The sequence below is a fragment of the Schistocerca nitens genome, chromosome 6 (genome assembly GCF_023898315.1).
Source record: "Schistocerca nitens isolate TAMUIC-IGC-003100 chromosome 6, iqSchNite1.1, whole genome shotgun sequence".
NCBI classification, from domain to species: domain Eukaryota; kingdom Metazoa; phylum Arthropoda; class Insecta; order Orthoptera; family Acrididae; genus Schistocerca; species Schistocerca nitens.
Window position 1 is genome coordinate 216,174,095 of NC_064619.1, and position 15,770 is coordinate 216,189,864.

The following is a 15,770-nucleotide window of genomic DNA, read 5'->3' on the forward strand; positions in this document are numbered from 1 at the left end:
TTATTTTCTGTACAAAAATTTAAAGAAAATCTTCCAAGAAGCCTAATTACATTCATATACCATAATAATGCCTCCTGCGACGGATACTACTGAATCTTGTGAGATTAACAATACCTTTCAATAAAAATCTTATATTCTGTAGCCTTCAATATACGTCTCATTAGCCATTAAGGCCTCTATTGCAATATTTATGCTGTCACAGCATAATTGTGTGTATTCTAGCGATAATGTATTTTCCTACCTAGAAAGTCTGAAATATTTACGTCTTTTGTTGTGTTAACCGGAGTATGACTCTACAGTCTTAAATTGTAGTTGATAATGTTGCACAATGTGTTTAACGTTACAAAGCACAATTTGTGCTAAAGCGATCCTTAAATCTGCATTTGGAAATCCTGTAATTCATGCATTTACACTTTAGTTCAATTGACTATTAACATAACGGGTTTGAAAAAAACTAAGAGCTGACGGTGATGAGAAACACACAATAGAAGTCTATTGTTTCATTTTGAACCCTGTGTAAAGTGGACATTTCGGATGTTTCGAAGACAGTTGAGAACATGGGAACAGCTTTTTCAACAAACGATACCACTGAAAAGGATCCAACTGCTGCGGTATTTACGCAGCTACTGAAAACAGTCTCATTTTATTAAAAACGGGGCAAGATAGTTTTCGAACAGCATTCAAAACTGTTGAAAAGAGGACGTTGGGGTTTCAGACGCTTGTTTTTAAATTTTCGTGAAACCGAGAACTGTCTGTTAGTGCAGTAGAACGTCACATAACAGGTTTAAAAATTCAGCGACCCTGCCATCATCGTCACGATATTTAGAGCATTGCGCATTTTCTCCCCTAAAGAGTAATAACAAGTTAGAACAAAAACCATTAACTGTTCTCATCTACTGAACGCCTGCTCAGATTGCACTAGTACCCGCTTTCACAATCAAAACATAGTTCCGTCAATAGCTGTGTGTATATGGAAATTTGCCGTTTGAAAATACTTTTACAGAATCTTCTTTCAGCGTCGTAAACTAGTTCTCAGTATAAGTACGTCTCGTTTAATACCCTGTACATACTAGACGATGTTTTATTACTATATACTTATAGGTCAAGTTTTATTTTGATTCAGATATAGGAAAGTTACCTCTTTCCTTCAGAAATTTTTTGTCTATTGTGATTATTATTGTGCAACTTATTTTTAAACTGATGCACTAGTTGCGCAGCACCCAAACAGAAACACAACAAGACATCGAAATATCTTTTTGTGGAATATTTCGTAACGCAAGTGATAAAAATAGTCAATTGTGCTTATATCTTTACCTGGAGATATTGTACCTGTTGTCTAATCAAACGAAACTGTAAGGGCGATCAATGGTATAAATAATGTCCGATAGAAGTGAGAACAAAGTGTTTTCAGCTTGTCTGAAGCTGTATTTTGTTGAAATGTTACGTGGTCACCTCAATGAAGTGCTTTCAACTGTAGAATTTGCACAAATCTCTGATTACTAGTTCCGATGAACTATGATTTTCATATCGGCACGTCTTAATAAAATGGCGTAAGTAACACAAGGTACTTTAGAGATTCATGGCCAAACGCAGATCGCTGTGAAGATCATAACTGCTGGACGTAGTAATCAAATAAAATATTTTAAAAAATCTTACTATCAAAGACTGACATTAATTCTTCTGTATTTTGTTGTTACCAGGAACTGGGTTGAATCGCGATTCATTACCGGAAGAAATTGATGAAATTCTCGAGTATGCTGCCAGGTTTTGACCCAACGTTTGATTGACTATTTTGAAATGACTTTAGTTCCTGTTCTGTTTAAATTCGAAGTCAAGTAACAGATGATATGGTTAAACAAACTGAATTAAACCAGACCTGCCAATAAGAAAGAACATATCCAGAACTATTAATTTTTTATTCCTTATAAAGTAATCAGTTCGCAGCTCGTGGTCTCGCGGTAGCCTTCTCGCTTCCTGAGCACGGAGTCCCGGGTTCGATTACCGGCGGGCTCACGGATTTTCACCTGCCTCGAGATGACTGGGTGTTGTTGTGTCGTCTTCATCATCATCATTCATCCCCATTACGGTCGTACTGGGACCTTGCCTAGAACGGCAGTGCGGGTCTCCCGCATCGTTCCCCTACGCTCTGTCAAAGAATATGGGACTTCATCATCATCATAAATTAATCTGTAGCTTTTATGCTAAAAGGCACTGATAACTGGAAGTTTGAATTGTGTCAATAATCCGACATCAGTTGCACTGTAACAAATTTACTGCACAATCTTGTTTCAAGGATTTGATATCTGCTCTTCACTGTGTACGATAACTCTTGCACAAAATGCAAGTCCATGGCAGGTGAAGGACTAGATTCTCGAAACCGTCCGTGCGACTATAAAAAATGTTACGGTATTCAGCAATTACCAGGGGGTAACTGATGTAAACAAAGTGCAGGGCCATTTATACCATTAGACAAGAATGTGCGGCCGCGTAGGGCGACAAAATTTTAGGGGCGGCAAAGCGCGGAAAAAATAAATTTCAAATCAAATAGCGAAATAATTGAGGAGATGAGGAGAAAAAGTGAAAGAGGAAAAATTAAATTACCGAATTGTTTCCAGAAGCTTACGAAACAGTTACTTAGTAAGTCGTTACTTACTTTCACGAAAGTAAACACATTGCCTACCTGCCTACCTGAAAACTACAGCAGCCACTACTGAGTACGAAGCAGAAACAAACATGACCCTGATTCATCTCTGTCGAGCGCTGGAATGGGTCACGTGTTCTGGCGATCATGTTGTGACTTGATACGAAAGCTCCCTCAATCCCTCTTTCTTTTCCTTTTTTGTCTCTGCAGATCATTTGTTAAGCGTCAGTTAAATAGAGTGGTTCTGTTGATGTTTTTAGTTCTACTGTTATTTCCTGCGGATAATGGATCAGAAGCTAGACTTTGTACTCGTCCTTCAACAAAAACGAGTAAAAGATAGGTGCATTTCACCATGTTGTTGTTGTTGTGGTCTTCAGTCCTGAGACTGGTTTGATGCAGCTCTCCATGCTACTCTATCCTGTGCAAGCTTCTTCATCTCACTGTACTTACTGCAACCCACATCCTTCTGAATCTGCTTAGTGTATTTATCTCTTGGTCTCCCTCTACGATTTGATCATGCCTCGGAACATGCCCTACCAACCGGTCCCTTCTTCTTATCCATACCAATGCATAAAAATGAGATGATGTCTGCCTTAAGTCTGTCTCTGAGTGTCTGACCCTCGTAGCCCGAGAAGAGAACTACATTGTCTCCCCGAAACAATACACCTGTCATTTTCTTAAAATTTGACGTATACGCAAACAATAAAAGAGTTTCACGAGTTTGTTATCGACGCAACATAATTGTAGAAATTATTTTAAAGGAACTGAGGACAAAGCATAAAAATTGAGGTCTGCCCCAGAAAATGAAGACATCTGCCGGAGTGAGGTGGGATGGCAGTAAAAAGGAGGGGCCGTCAGTTCTTATTCCTCGACTAGAGCTGCAGAACACCTAGCAACGGCCCTAATAAAGTGAAGTATTATCAGTTATTAAAAAAAAAAAAGAGTAAAGCTCTACTCAGCTGAAAGTTTGTTTCATCGCCGTAACGCTTTACTAGGCATGGACGTACTGCGTATGGTATGCCTGGCCTTTGAACCGATTTACACAGCTGTTTACAGGGGCCCTACCCTTAACACGGAGACCAAAAGACGATGCAACTAGTAATTTTTTATGATTAACTGATTTAAGAAGCTATAAGTGAAAACAAAAAATATTATCTCGGGATCTTGTGCTGTACAGTCGTGGACAAAACGAGCGAAACCCATCGCCTTTTAATTATGCTGATCCGCACAGCTTTAAAGTCTGAAGATTCATAACGAAATTCAGTCAAAAATCATTCAGTGCCACACGTAAGTCAATTCAGTTATTGACAGAAGCGGAAAAAGTAATCAGTAAGAAGTATGAAATTCTACAAGATCATATTTACATCCACAGGACGCCAGTATAGAATAAAGGTAGCAATAAAACGTATTGGGGGCGCGAGAATTTCTTAAAATTGCTTTACTGCCAGTCTATCTGCCTCCATCGTGATTAGAACCGAAAACAAACCAGACCTCCCTTGCAGTAGCAAACACCTTTCACTACGCTAGCAGACAACCCAGGCAAACAGCCCCTATTATTAACCCAGGCAATTTCGCAATGAAAATGGCAAAATGATCTGCAGTTTCCGTTGCACAGAGCTTTCTGGACTCAAAAACAAGAATGTTCTACCTTTATGTCACCGCTTATGTGACAATCATTCGGGATTTTTATCGAAATAACAAAATACTGTTATTAGCGAGTAAATTTAGTAGGATAATTCTGCTCCACCCCAGGAAATAAACTGCTACATAGCTGTCAAACGTATTCTACAATGTTTCGAATTCTACATTAGACTCGCCACAACCAGAAAACGTTCATTAGCCGAAGTGTTTCTTAAGCTACCTGGCAATGGGAATGATCGCACTTCTAAAACGCGGTGGCAATAATACTGGGATCTGAACTACCACGTGTATAGGCAAATGGATTTTATTTGCATTCCTGTAAACGTGATTTGGATCGAAAGCATAGCTACGAGTAATATGCTGATGTATCGACTGCAACTACAACATTTCCAATAAAGAGTAGGGGGAATTATTTATGCGGCCCCCGTCTTCAGTAACTGTCGTAGCTATTTTCGTTGTTAGTATTTCGTCACCTAAATCGGTAAAAATGGAACCCTACTAGTCTCACTTTCTTGACCGTCTGTCAGTCTAGACGGCCCTTAAAAACCGTTTTGCTAATTCGTAACGATCTGGGGTACTTTGTCTTACTAAAACAGTTGTTGTCTCGATAAGCTGAAATTTATTTTTATTAGTACAGTTCGTACTAATTAGTGTTTCTTCTTTCATTTATATCTTATATTTACGTGCTGTGTTTAACACATTAATCAGCATTAATATAGTCATACACATGATTGAAAACAGTCTGACAAAATTCGGATGGTTTGTCAATTTCACGCCTGTGCATAGTATGTTGGTAGCACTTCGTCGCCTTGCCTGTTATGCTGTGTATCAGACTTTAAAGCTGTGCGGATCAGCATTACGAAAAGGCGAGGGGTCTCGCTCGTTTTGTCCACGACTGTACATTTGTATTTGTGCGCTGTCAGTAATCAATAAGTCACCGATTACATTTAAATCGGACATACAAAATCCTCTGAGTTCTTATTTTCCACAAAAATGCTAACATATTGTGGAACAAGGGAATTTGGAGTACGGTTGTTGGTGTACTTACGAGTTTCCCTTCCACTTGTAGAAGTCGAGAGGACCCTGCGTGGAGGGCGCCTGGAAGTTGGGCACGATGCTCTCGAGCTTCATGGTGACGGTTGGCTGGCGTGTGAGTTGTGTTGTGCTACCGTGGTGACAGCGGACTGCCTCTGGCTTCTGGGAGCGGCCTTTTATCTGGCCGCTGTGGGGCCCGCTTCGTCATTCCGCGCCTGCCAGCTGCGTCACGAGCGAAGCTGCTTTGCGTAGCACTTCACGCCAGCAACGACAGCCGGAAAACGCTGATATCACGGCTGATACTGGCAGAGCCTGCGCCTAGACCAGTCTGAAGTTCTGGCCAAGTGCTGTGATTGGCCAAGTGCTGTGGTTCGCCTGTTTGTGTACACACACACACACACACACAAAACACATACACACATAGGTCTTCTAACTGATTTACTGTTTTCTGGAACTTGCTTTTTAAATTTTCTATTATTTTTATTTTATTTCACTTTATTTTGTTTGTCTTCTTACTGATTTGTAGCTTTCAGACAAGACTCGTATATGCCTGTGACGTTCTCAGTTTTTTAGTGCATATGTTCCAAATGCTACTTTTCTTCACATTTTTGACCCTCTACGACTCGTTCTAGTTCCATGTACACTAGTGCAGATGATAAACGGGTATTCATTGGACAAGTATATTATACTACAACTGGCATGAGATTACATTTTCAGGCAGTTTGGGTGCATAGATCCTGAGAAATCATTACCCAGAACAACCACCTCTGGCCGTAATAACGGCCTCGATACGCCTGGGCATTGAGTCAAACAGAGCTTGGATGGCGTGTACAGGTACAGCTGCCCGTGCACCTTCAACACGATACCACAGTTCATCAAGAGTAGTGACTGGCGTATAGTGACGAGCCAGTTGCACGGCCATCATTGGCCACGCGTTTTCAGTTGTTGAGAGATCTGGAGAATGTGCTGGCCAGGGCAGCAGTCGAACATTTTCTGTATCCAGAAAGGCCCGCACAGGCCCTGCAACGTGCGGTCGTGCACTATCCTGCTGAAATGTAGGGTTTCACAGGGATCGAATGAAGGGTAGAGCCACGGGTCGTATCACATCTGAAATGTAACGTCCACTGTTCAAAGTGCCGTCAGTGCGTACAAGAGGTGACCGAGACGTGATACGCCAGTATGGCAATGACGAATACACGCTTCCAAAGTGCGGTCACCGCGATGTCGCCCAACACGGATGCGACGATCATGATGCTGTAAACAGAACCTGGATTCACCCGAAAAAATGACGTTTTGCCATTCGTGCAGCCAGGTTCGTCGTTGAGTACACCATCGCAGGCGCTCCTGTCTGAGATGGAGCGTCAAGGGTAACCGCAGCCATGGTCTCCGAGCTGATAGTCCATGCTGCTGCAAACGTCGTCGAACTGTTCGTGCAGATGGTTGTTGTCTTGCAAACGTCCCCATCTGTTGAATCAGGAATCGAGAAGTGGCTGCACGATCCGTTACAGCCATGCGGATAAGATGCCTGTCATCTCGACTGCTAGTGATACGAGGCCGTTGGGATCCAGCACGGCGTTCCGTCTTACCCTCCTGAACCCACTGATTCCATATTCTGCTAACAGTCATTGGATCTCGACCAACGCGAGCAGCAATGTCGCGATGCAATAAACCGCAATCGCATTTCTCTTCCTTACAGGAGGCATCACAATAACGTTTCACCAGGCAACGCCGGTGAACTGATGTTTGTGTATGAGAAATCGGTTGGAAACTTTCCTCATATCAGCGCGTTGTAGGTGTCGCCACCGGCGCCAACCTTGTGGTAATGCTCTGTAAAGCTAATCATTTGCATATCATCACATCTTCTTCCTGTCGGTTAAATTTCGCGTCTGTAGCACATTATCATCGTGGTGTAGCAATTATAATGGCCAGTAGTGTAATTTATTTCCTTATGTCATATAATTGTGTCTTCCTCTAGCTAGCATTCCGCATATGCTACTCACTGGCGGAATCCGAGAACGTAATCGTCTGTTTTCTTATCAGTCCATTTAATATTCAATATCCTCCGCTAACACCATACCTCATGCTCTCCGAATCTCTTGCTTTTATGCTATCCCACAGTCCGCCATTCACTTCCGTACAATGCTGTCCTCCAGATGGACATTTCGCAAAAATGTGTTTCTCTAGCTCATATTATGAGACACGCAGACTTTTTGGCGCGGAATGCCGGCCGCTGTGGCCGAGCAATTCTAGGCGCTTCAGTCGGGAACCGCGCTGCTGCTACTGTCGCAGGTTTGAATCCGGCCTCGGGCCTGGGTGTGTGTGATGTGCTTAGGTTAGTTAGGTTTAAGTAGTTCTAAGTCTAGGGGACTGATGACCTCAGATGTAAAGTCCCATAGTGCTTAAAGACTTTTGAACCATTTGAACGTTCGAGGAATGCTCTCTTTGACAGCCTGCTTCTTGTAGCCAGAGCTATCTTGTCTCACCCGTCATCCGTTGTTTGCAAGGTGATAGAATTCCTTAACTTCATGACATTTGTGGTAATTATTGCTGTTAAGTTCGTAGCTAGTCTCACTTCCGATGCTCCGAAATACTTTCTCTTTGTTTGGTTTGTTCTCAATCCGTTTTTTATTCTCCGCAAATAGTTCATTCCACTTAACAAGTCCTGTAATCCTTCATTATGTTCGCAGAGGATAGCAGTATAACAAGCAATTCGAATATTTGTTACATATCTTTCACTTAGAATTTTAATCCTTTGTCCGAACTATTTTTTTTTGTTTTGTTTCATAGCTTCTTCCAAAAACAGGCATCCCTGACTTATCCCCTTTTTAATCACTGCACTTCTCTCTTGCTTTTCCTCCATATAGAAATGACTTTTTCTGATTTAATCGTCGTGGTTATTATGTGAGATGTATGTTGCAGGCAATAACTTAACTGATTCCCGTGATTTATCGCCGTTTCAGAATGTTATATCCTTCGAAGCATCTCTGTGTTGACACAAAAACAAAAGAGTTAGCTTATTTACCACATTGTCAGTACCTGTAGTCGTATGTAATTATCTTACCAGGCATTGCACCTGAAGTGAATAAAGTGTTTCCAGAATGAAATTTTCACTCTGCAGCGGAGTGTGCGCTGATATGAAACTTCCTGGCAGATTAAAACTGTGTGCCGGACCGAGACTCGAAATCGGGACCTTTGCCCACCGAGACTCGAAATCGGGACCTTTGCCTTTCGCGGGCAAGTGCTCTACTTGTCGTCGTGCGTCGTGCTTGGGTAGCTCAGCTGGTAGAGCACTTGCCCGCGAAAGGCAAAGGTCCCGAGTTCGAGTCTCGGTCCGGCACACAGTTTTAATCTGCCATGAATAAAGTGTTTGTTTAGGGGAAGCGAGCAATAAGAATATTGTATAAAGTAGATAACCGGACATCTTGCGGCTTTTTGAGGATCTTGGAATTCTTATACTCACTTCCGATTAGATTTACCACTTAAATGTTTTTTCAGCTGATATCAAAAATCAGTTTCACTAACAGTACAGGACGCAAAAATAGTTGTCTGTGTAGATCTTTCCTCCTTGTATAGGGGTCTGAGTGGGGTTATATACTCTGGTGGGACAGTGTTCAACAAACTCCCGTCTAACACAAATTAAACAGAAAATGAAAAACGTACCTCATTAGCCACTCTTTATTCAAATTAGGAAAACCTGGATCCAGCGATTGGAAAGTTCTGTTAGCTACAATGGAGGTAGCAATGTTCATTGTAAAGCGGAATGTCAAGTAGCAATGTACTGTAAAAGGGACTTTTTCTTTGAAACATACCATTGTAATCAATCAATTGTTGTGCTAATAGTAGCCGATAAACTGCAGCTGCATCAAACAGGGGTTATATTTTTAATGTAGTCGGTTAAATGTAGCTGACATAAGCATTAATACAGTAGCATTAAGCAGTTTGGTGATACTTTATTGTTAATGCAGCAAACATATTAAGTTTCTGCCGGCCGGAGTGGCCGTGCGGTTCTAGGCGCTTCAGTCTGGAACCGCGCGACCGCTACGGTCGCAGGTTCGAATCCTGCCTCGGGTGTGGATGTGTGTGTCGTTCTTAGGATAGGTTTAAGTAGTTCTAAGTTCTAGGAGACTGATGACTTCTGATGTTAAGTCCCATAGTACTCAGAGCCATTTGAACCATATTAAGTTTCTGTGACTCTTTGTCTTTGTTAGTGAATTCCTTGACTCTTTTCACATGTCTGAAGATTCTCTTACTTGATGGGATCTATGGAACACGATGAACGATTGAATGAATGACGGAACAACTGTAGTCAAACGGCATCGGATCCTTTCGCCGGTATACGAACATTACATTACATTTATCTGTGTACAAAGTCAGCTGCCAGTTCTTCTATTCACTGAATTTTGTTCGCTATGGAGTCTTCAGTCCTCTCGCCTATACACTGCGATGTTCTTTACGCAAGTATTTTGTTTACTCGGCAACGGCGCGGAACTGACCGAAGGCTTCCTTGACGTCACATATCTTTTGGTGACAGTGTTGTGACTGGCAGTCCAGCAGAAGAGGCCATCTTGAACTCTGCACAGGGACCTTTTCTCACGCCGGCAGTAGAGAGAGACGTAGATAGACAACAGCAGCTGCGTCATCGGCTCTGCCGTGAATCAGCGCAGCGCTCGTAAGAAAGAGAGAAGGCTGCGTGATAAGGTGAAGAATCTACAGCACTGGCCAGCAAATATATTCCTCCTGCAAGTCACAACGGAACTTTATCTGAATGAGGCTCTCAGCCCTACCACTGACAAGTACGTACGTAATGTAAGGCCGACATTTCACTCAAGAATTCTACACCCAAAACACATATTGAAGGTACCAGGATAGATATTTTCACTGGGGTCTTAATAATTCAAAGTATTAATGAAGACAAATGTATGGTTTTGCAGTGTAACAATATTCCTTTGGATACTATAACCATCCTGTATACGTTGATGGGAGACAAAAATCATGAAAAAACGAACACGACTAAACCTGTCACTAAACTTTAATTTTTTTCAATTACGACACTTTTCTCTGCATTTTCTCCATCATTAGTGACGTGTTTTTCTACAAACTGATATTGCAGCATTTATTGCTTCATCAGCATCGGAGTTGTAAGTACAATCAGTTCCACAGGAAAGTGTAGACCCTAATTTTAAATGTAGCGTCCACAGTGACATCTCTGGTAGTGGTCTAGAATCTGAAATCAGTGCGGTTTTGCACAGTGTATTATAGATAAACAGTGTGAGAGTGGAATGTTTTGCTTTGTCGGTTGCAGTTTAAAATGAGTGCAAAATAACTGAAGCGTCACTTATTTATATTTATATATTTATCAAAAATGCCTTCTGAGGTCCGTTAAGAAGCTATTTGGTTCGAATGAAGCAAACTTGGTGCTTCAAGAGGATAATGATGCAAAACACCGCAGGATTTTCTGTACAGTGTGGAAACAAGACAATGGAGTGTCCATGATGGATTGGCCTGCAGTGTCTCGGATGCAAATCCGATCTTAAATGTTTGGTCGTACATTAAGATGAAGCTTAAAGGAGAGCCAATATATACTTTGTAGCAGCTGTCATGTCAAATCAGGACTATATGGAGATCTTTACAGACAGAATATGCAGAAAATCTCGTGAAAAGCATGCCAAAAAAGTGCCAAGGTATAATCGATAATGGCAGCGATTGGATTAACTATTAGGTAATTGTGCAGTTAGTAATAACCTGTTATTTTCACGTAAACATATATTTATAATAGTGCCTTTTATTTCCACTTTCTTGTGAAACTGATTGTACCTCGATGAAACAACACGTATCCTGTATTATTTCGTAGTAATTTTATTGTTTTGTTTCATGAGTAAAACTCATGCTGTCACTGCCCTGACGTACGGTACTCTTAGTAAACATGCATGTTTGGTTGACAGTTCTGAGCAGGGAACAGAGTTCATTACTTTTACCTGCAGAATAAAACTTCATAATTATTAAGTCAGAGAAGGCCATTGTTCAATGAAGATACACTCTAAGTTCGACTGTATCTGAGAATAATATTTTCAGTCCACGTATTTAATTTTTCCATTTATATGACGTTTCATTAATTTCAGGTTCATGGATGTGAAATATTTAATTTTCTTGATTTAAAATACACGTAATTCCCATATATTTTTCTATAATAAGTCTTCTCAGATCGATGTTTATTGTCTGTAAGATACATGATTAAACACCTCTAGCACTCTATACAACTATTCTCAATGTGAAACGGATCAACTCGTATCAATTACTAAACATAATCGTTGCATCGATATCTAAATTACAACGCTTCTGTTTTAAATTACTTTGTAATTATTGTAATAAAGCACAAAGGGGCTGTCGACAAACCGGATGCTATCTTCTCATGATCGCTGGCCGTCGGCTTAAACAGGGCCGCGACCTGAACCTCAAAGCACCGCGTCCACACCCAAGTTCGAAGTCGCATTATCACGATCTCATGGATGCCACATGAAACAAAAAAAAAAAATCTGTGAATATTTGGAAATAGTTCTAACATAAATACATAGAAAAATATTATTAACATGTACCAGACGTCGCTCAGGCGGGAGAGACATCATTGTTACCGTCAAAGCTTGTAACACTGCATCAGATGAATTTTTATCGACATATTGTCTGCACTTTCTCCAGACAACGTTTCCGTATGCATCGAAAAGTCACTACATACACCCTACTGTAAGGCTATGAGCTATATTTTTATCGCTGTTTTGTCGTAACGCACGCATCTGAACTCACATCGAAGCGGTAGTCACGGAATGAGGCTGCAGGCCATTGAGTTCTCTAGTAGTCAACAACGCACTAGACTGGGTTATGTGGTGCTATGTGATACGTCCAGTTCATGAAAAGCGATGCTTCTCAGTTTCCCATCAGTGGAGCAAACATACAATTTTTCTCTGATTTTCATATTGCATCTGTGTAGTGTATCCTGAGGAACTGCTCGCTGTCGCCGCGCGGAGTGGCCGCGCGGTAAGAGGCGCCATGTCATTGATTGCGCGGCCCCTCCCGCCGGAGGTTCGAGTCCTCCCTCGGGCATGGGTGTGTGTGTTGTTCTTAGCATAAGTTAGTGTCAGTTTAAGTAGTGTGTAATTCTAGGGACCGATGACCTCAGCAGTTTGGTCCCTTGGGAATTCACACACATTTGAAATGTTCGCTATCCTTAAATGTTGGTGGTCTCTGTTTTGTATTTAGTTTTATGTGCCCACTCGATAGAGCGGTCCCGGATTAGACTAGTGGGATATTCGTTTTATCGATGTGTATTAAAATGGGCAGTAAAACGGGGGGAATAATCAGTAGCGACTTGTGTGCTGCCCTGTTCCAAACTCTCTGCTACAGCCATGCAGCAATGCTATTCCAAAATTGGTGATGTTTTAGAGAAGCTCGAAGCTTAGCGCGTACTTCAGTGCGAGATGCTTATAGTGGCTTACACATTGAAACTCTGCCCTCCAGTCCTGACGGAAAATCCAATGACATTCTGGCAACACACAATCAACAAGTGTAGTGCAGGTAACAATAGTAATGTTATTGATGACAGCACCACTAAAGCGGAGTTACTAAAAACTGTTTTCCAAAAATACTTCGCCAACAAGACCCGGTCAATATTCCAGAATCGAAATCAAAAACAGCTACCAATATGAGCAACTTAGCGGCAGATATCCTCGGTGTAACGAAGCAACTTCTACATCTACATCTACATGGATACTCTGCAAATCACATTTAAGTGCCTGGCAGAGGATTTATCGACCACCTTCACAATTCTCTATTATTCCAATCCCGTATAGCGCGCGGAAAGAACGAACACCTATATCTTTCCATACGAGCTCTGATTTCCCTTATCGTGGTGATCGTTTCTCCCTATGTAGGTCGGTGTCAACAAAATATTTTCGCATTCGGAGGAGAAAGTTGGTGACTGGGATGGAGTTAATCCATCAACATACTCCGAAAAGAACTTAATTGGTATAAAGTCTGGACCAGAAGACTTGCTTTTATTAAGTGAATTCAGTTGCTTCACTAATCCGTGGATATTTACTTCTACGTTACTCATGTTGGCAGCTGTTCTCGATTCGAATTCTGGAATACTTGCTTCGTCTTCTTTTGTGAAGACATTTTGGAAGGCTGTGTTTACTAACTCTGCTTTGGCAGCACTGTCTTCGATAGTATCTCCATTGCTATCGTGCAGAGAAGGCATTAATTGTTTCTTGCCGCTAACGTACTTCACACACGACCAGAAAATCTTTGGATTTTCTGCCAGGTTTCGAAACAAAGTTTCGTTGTGGAAATTGTTATAAGCATCTCTCATTGAAGTCCGCGCTAAATTTCGAGCTTCTGTAAAACATCACCAATCTTGGAGATTTTCCGTCTGTTTAAATTTGGTATGTTTGTTTCGTTGTTTCTGCAACAGTGTTCTAACCTGTTTTGTGTACCAAGGAGGATCAGCTCCGTCGTTTGTTAATTTATTTGGTATAAATACTATTTCTTTGAATTCAAGCCACATCTGGTCTACACATACATTATTAATTTGGAATGAGGGGAGATTGACTCTCAGGAAGGCGTCAAGTGAATTTTTATCTGCTTTTTAACTTAGCCACTTATTATAGGGAAGCATTCCGTTCCAGACTGTGCACGAATTTGGTTCCTTCAGGCGTACGCTGGTTTAATTGCTCCATGTATAGCAATCGTATAAAGCTGCTCTCTCGGTGTACCTAAGGAATATAAAATTGCACAGATCACACCAATACACAAGAAAGGAAACAAAAGTAATACACTGAATTATACACTCCTGGAAATTGAAATAAGAACACCGTGAATTCATTGTCCCAGGAAGGGGAAACTTTATTGACACATTCCTGGGGTCAGATACATCACATGATCACACTGACAGAACCACAGGCACATAGACACAGGCAACAGAGTATGCACAATGTCGGCACTAGTACAGTGTATATCCACCCTTCGCAGCAATGCAGGCTGCCATTCTCCCATGGAGACGATCGTAGAGATGCTGGATGTAGTCCTGTGGAACGGCTTGCCATGCCATTTCCACCTGGCGCCTCAGTTGGACCAGCGTTCGTGCTGGACGTGCAGACCGCGTGAGACGACGCTTCATCCAGTCCCAAACATGCTCAATGGGGGACAGATCCGGAGATCTTGCTGGCCAGGATAGTTGACTTACACCTTCTACAGCACGTTGGGTGGCACGGGATACATGCGGACGTGCATTGTCCTGTTGGAACAGCAAGTTCCCTTGCCGGTCTAGGAATGGTAGAACGATGGGTTCGATGACGGTTTGGATGTACTGTGCACTATTCAGTGTCCCCTCGACGATCACCAGTGGTGTACGGCCAGTGTAGGAGATCGCTCCCCACACCATGATGCCGGTTGTTGGCCCTGTGTGCCTGGGTCGTATGCAGTCCTGATTGTGGCGCTCACCTTCACGGCGCCAAACACGCATACGACCATCACTGGCACCAAGGCAGAAGCGACTCTCATCGCTGAAGACGACACGTCTCCATTCGTCCCTCCATTCACGCCTGTCGCGACACCACTGGAGGCGGGCTGCACGATGTTGGGGCGATGTTGGGCCCAGCTTCATGGAGACGGTTGCGAATGGTCCTCGCCGATACCCCAGGAGCAACAGTGTCCCTAATTTGCTGGGAAGTGGCGGTGCGGTCCCCTACGGCACTGCGTAGGATCCTACGGTCTTGGCGTGCATCCGTGCGTCGCTGCGGTCCGGTCCCAGGTCGACGGGCACGTGCACCTTCCGCCGACCACTGGCGACAACATCGATGTACTGTGGAGACCTCACGCCCCACGTGTTGAGCAATCCGGCGGTGCGTCCACCCGGCCTCCCGCATGCCCACTATACGCCCTCGCTCAAAGTCCGTCAACTGCACATACGGTTCACGTCCACGCTGTCGCGGCATGCTATCAGTGTTAAAGACTGCGATGGAGCTCCGTATGCCCCGGCAAACTGGCTGACACTGACGGCGGCGGTGCACAAATGCTGCGCAGCTAGCGCCATTCGACGGCCAACACCGCGGTTCCTGGTGTGTCCGCTGTGCCGTGCGTGTGATCATTGCTTGTACAGCCCTCTCGCAGTGTCCGGAGCAAGTATGGTGGGTCTGACACACCGGTGTCAATGTGTTCTTTTTTCCATTTCCAGGAGTGTAGAACCATACCACTGACATCAGTTTGCAGTTGTATTTTGGAACATATATTGCGTTCGAACTTTATGAATCATCGCGAAGAAAACTATCAAGTCACAAATAGGCAGGACGGATTCAGATGATATCATTCTTGCGAAGCCCGACTTTATTCACACGAAGTAATGAGTGGTATCAGCAGGGGACTTCAAATTGACTCCATATTTCTGGATTTTCATAAGGCTTTTAAA

General features: G+C 42.7%; 2 protein-coding genes across 2 annotated transcripts in view; one reads left to right on the forward strand and one right to left on the reverse strand.

Annotated features, from left to right (window-relative positions):
* The window catches only part of LOC126263002 (peroxiredoxin-6-like), a 236,014-nt gene extending 230,541 nt beyond the window's left edge, over window positions 1-5,473 (reverse strand). Inside the window, exon 1 of the mRNA XM_049959964.1 lies at window positions 5,331-5,473. Within this exon, the coding sequence (XP_049815921.1) occupies window positions 5,331-5,413 (83 nt within the window). The 5' untranslated portion in view covers window positions 5,414-5,473. The remainder of the gene's footprint in view (window positions 1-5,330) is intronic.
* LOC126262999 (peroxiredoxin-6-like) overlaps window positions 1-15,770 on the forward strand; it is a 192,794-nt gene that overhangs the window by 121,351 nt on the left and 55,673 nt on the right. The window lies entirely within an intron of this gene.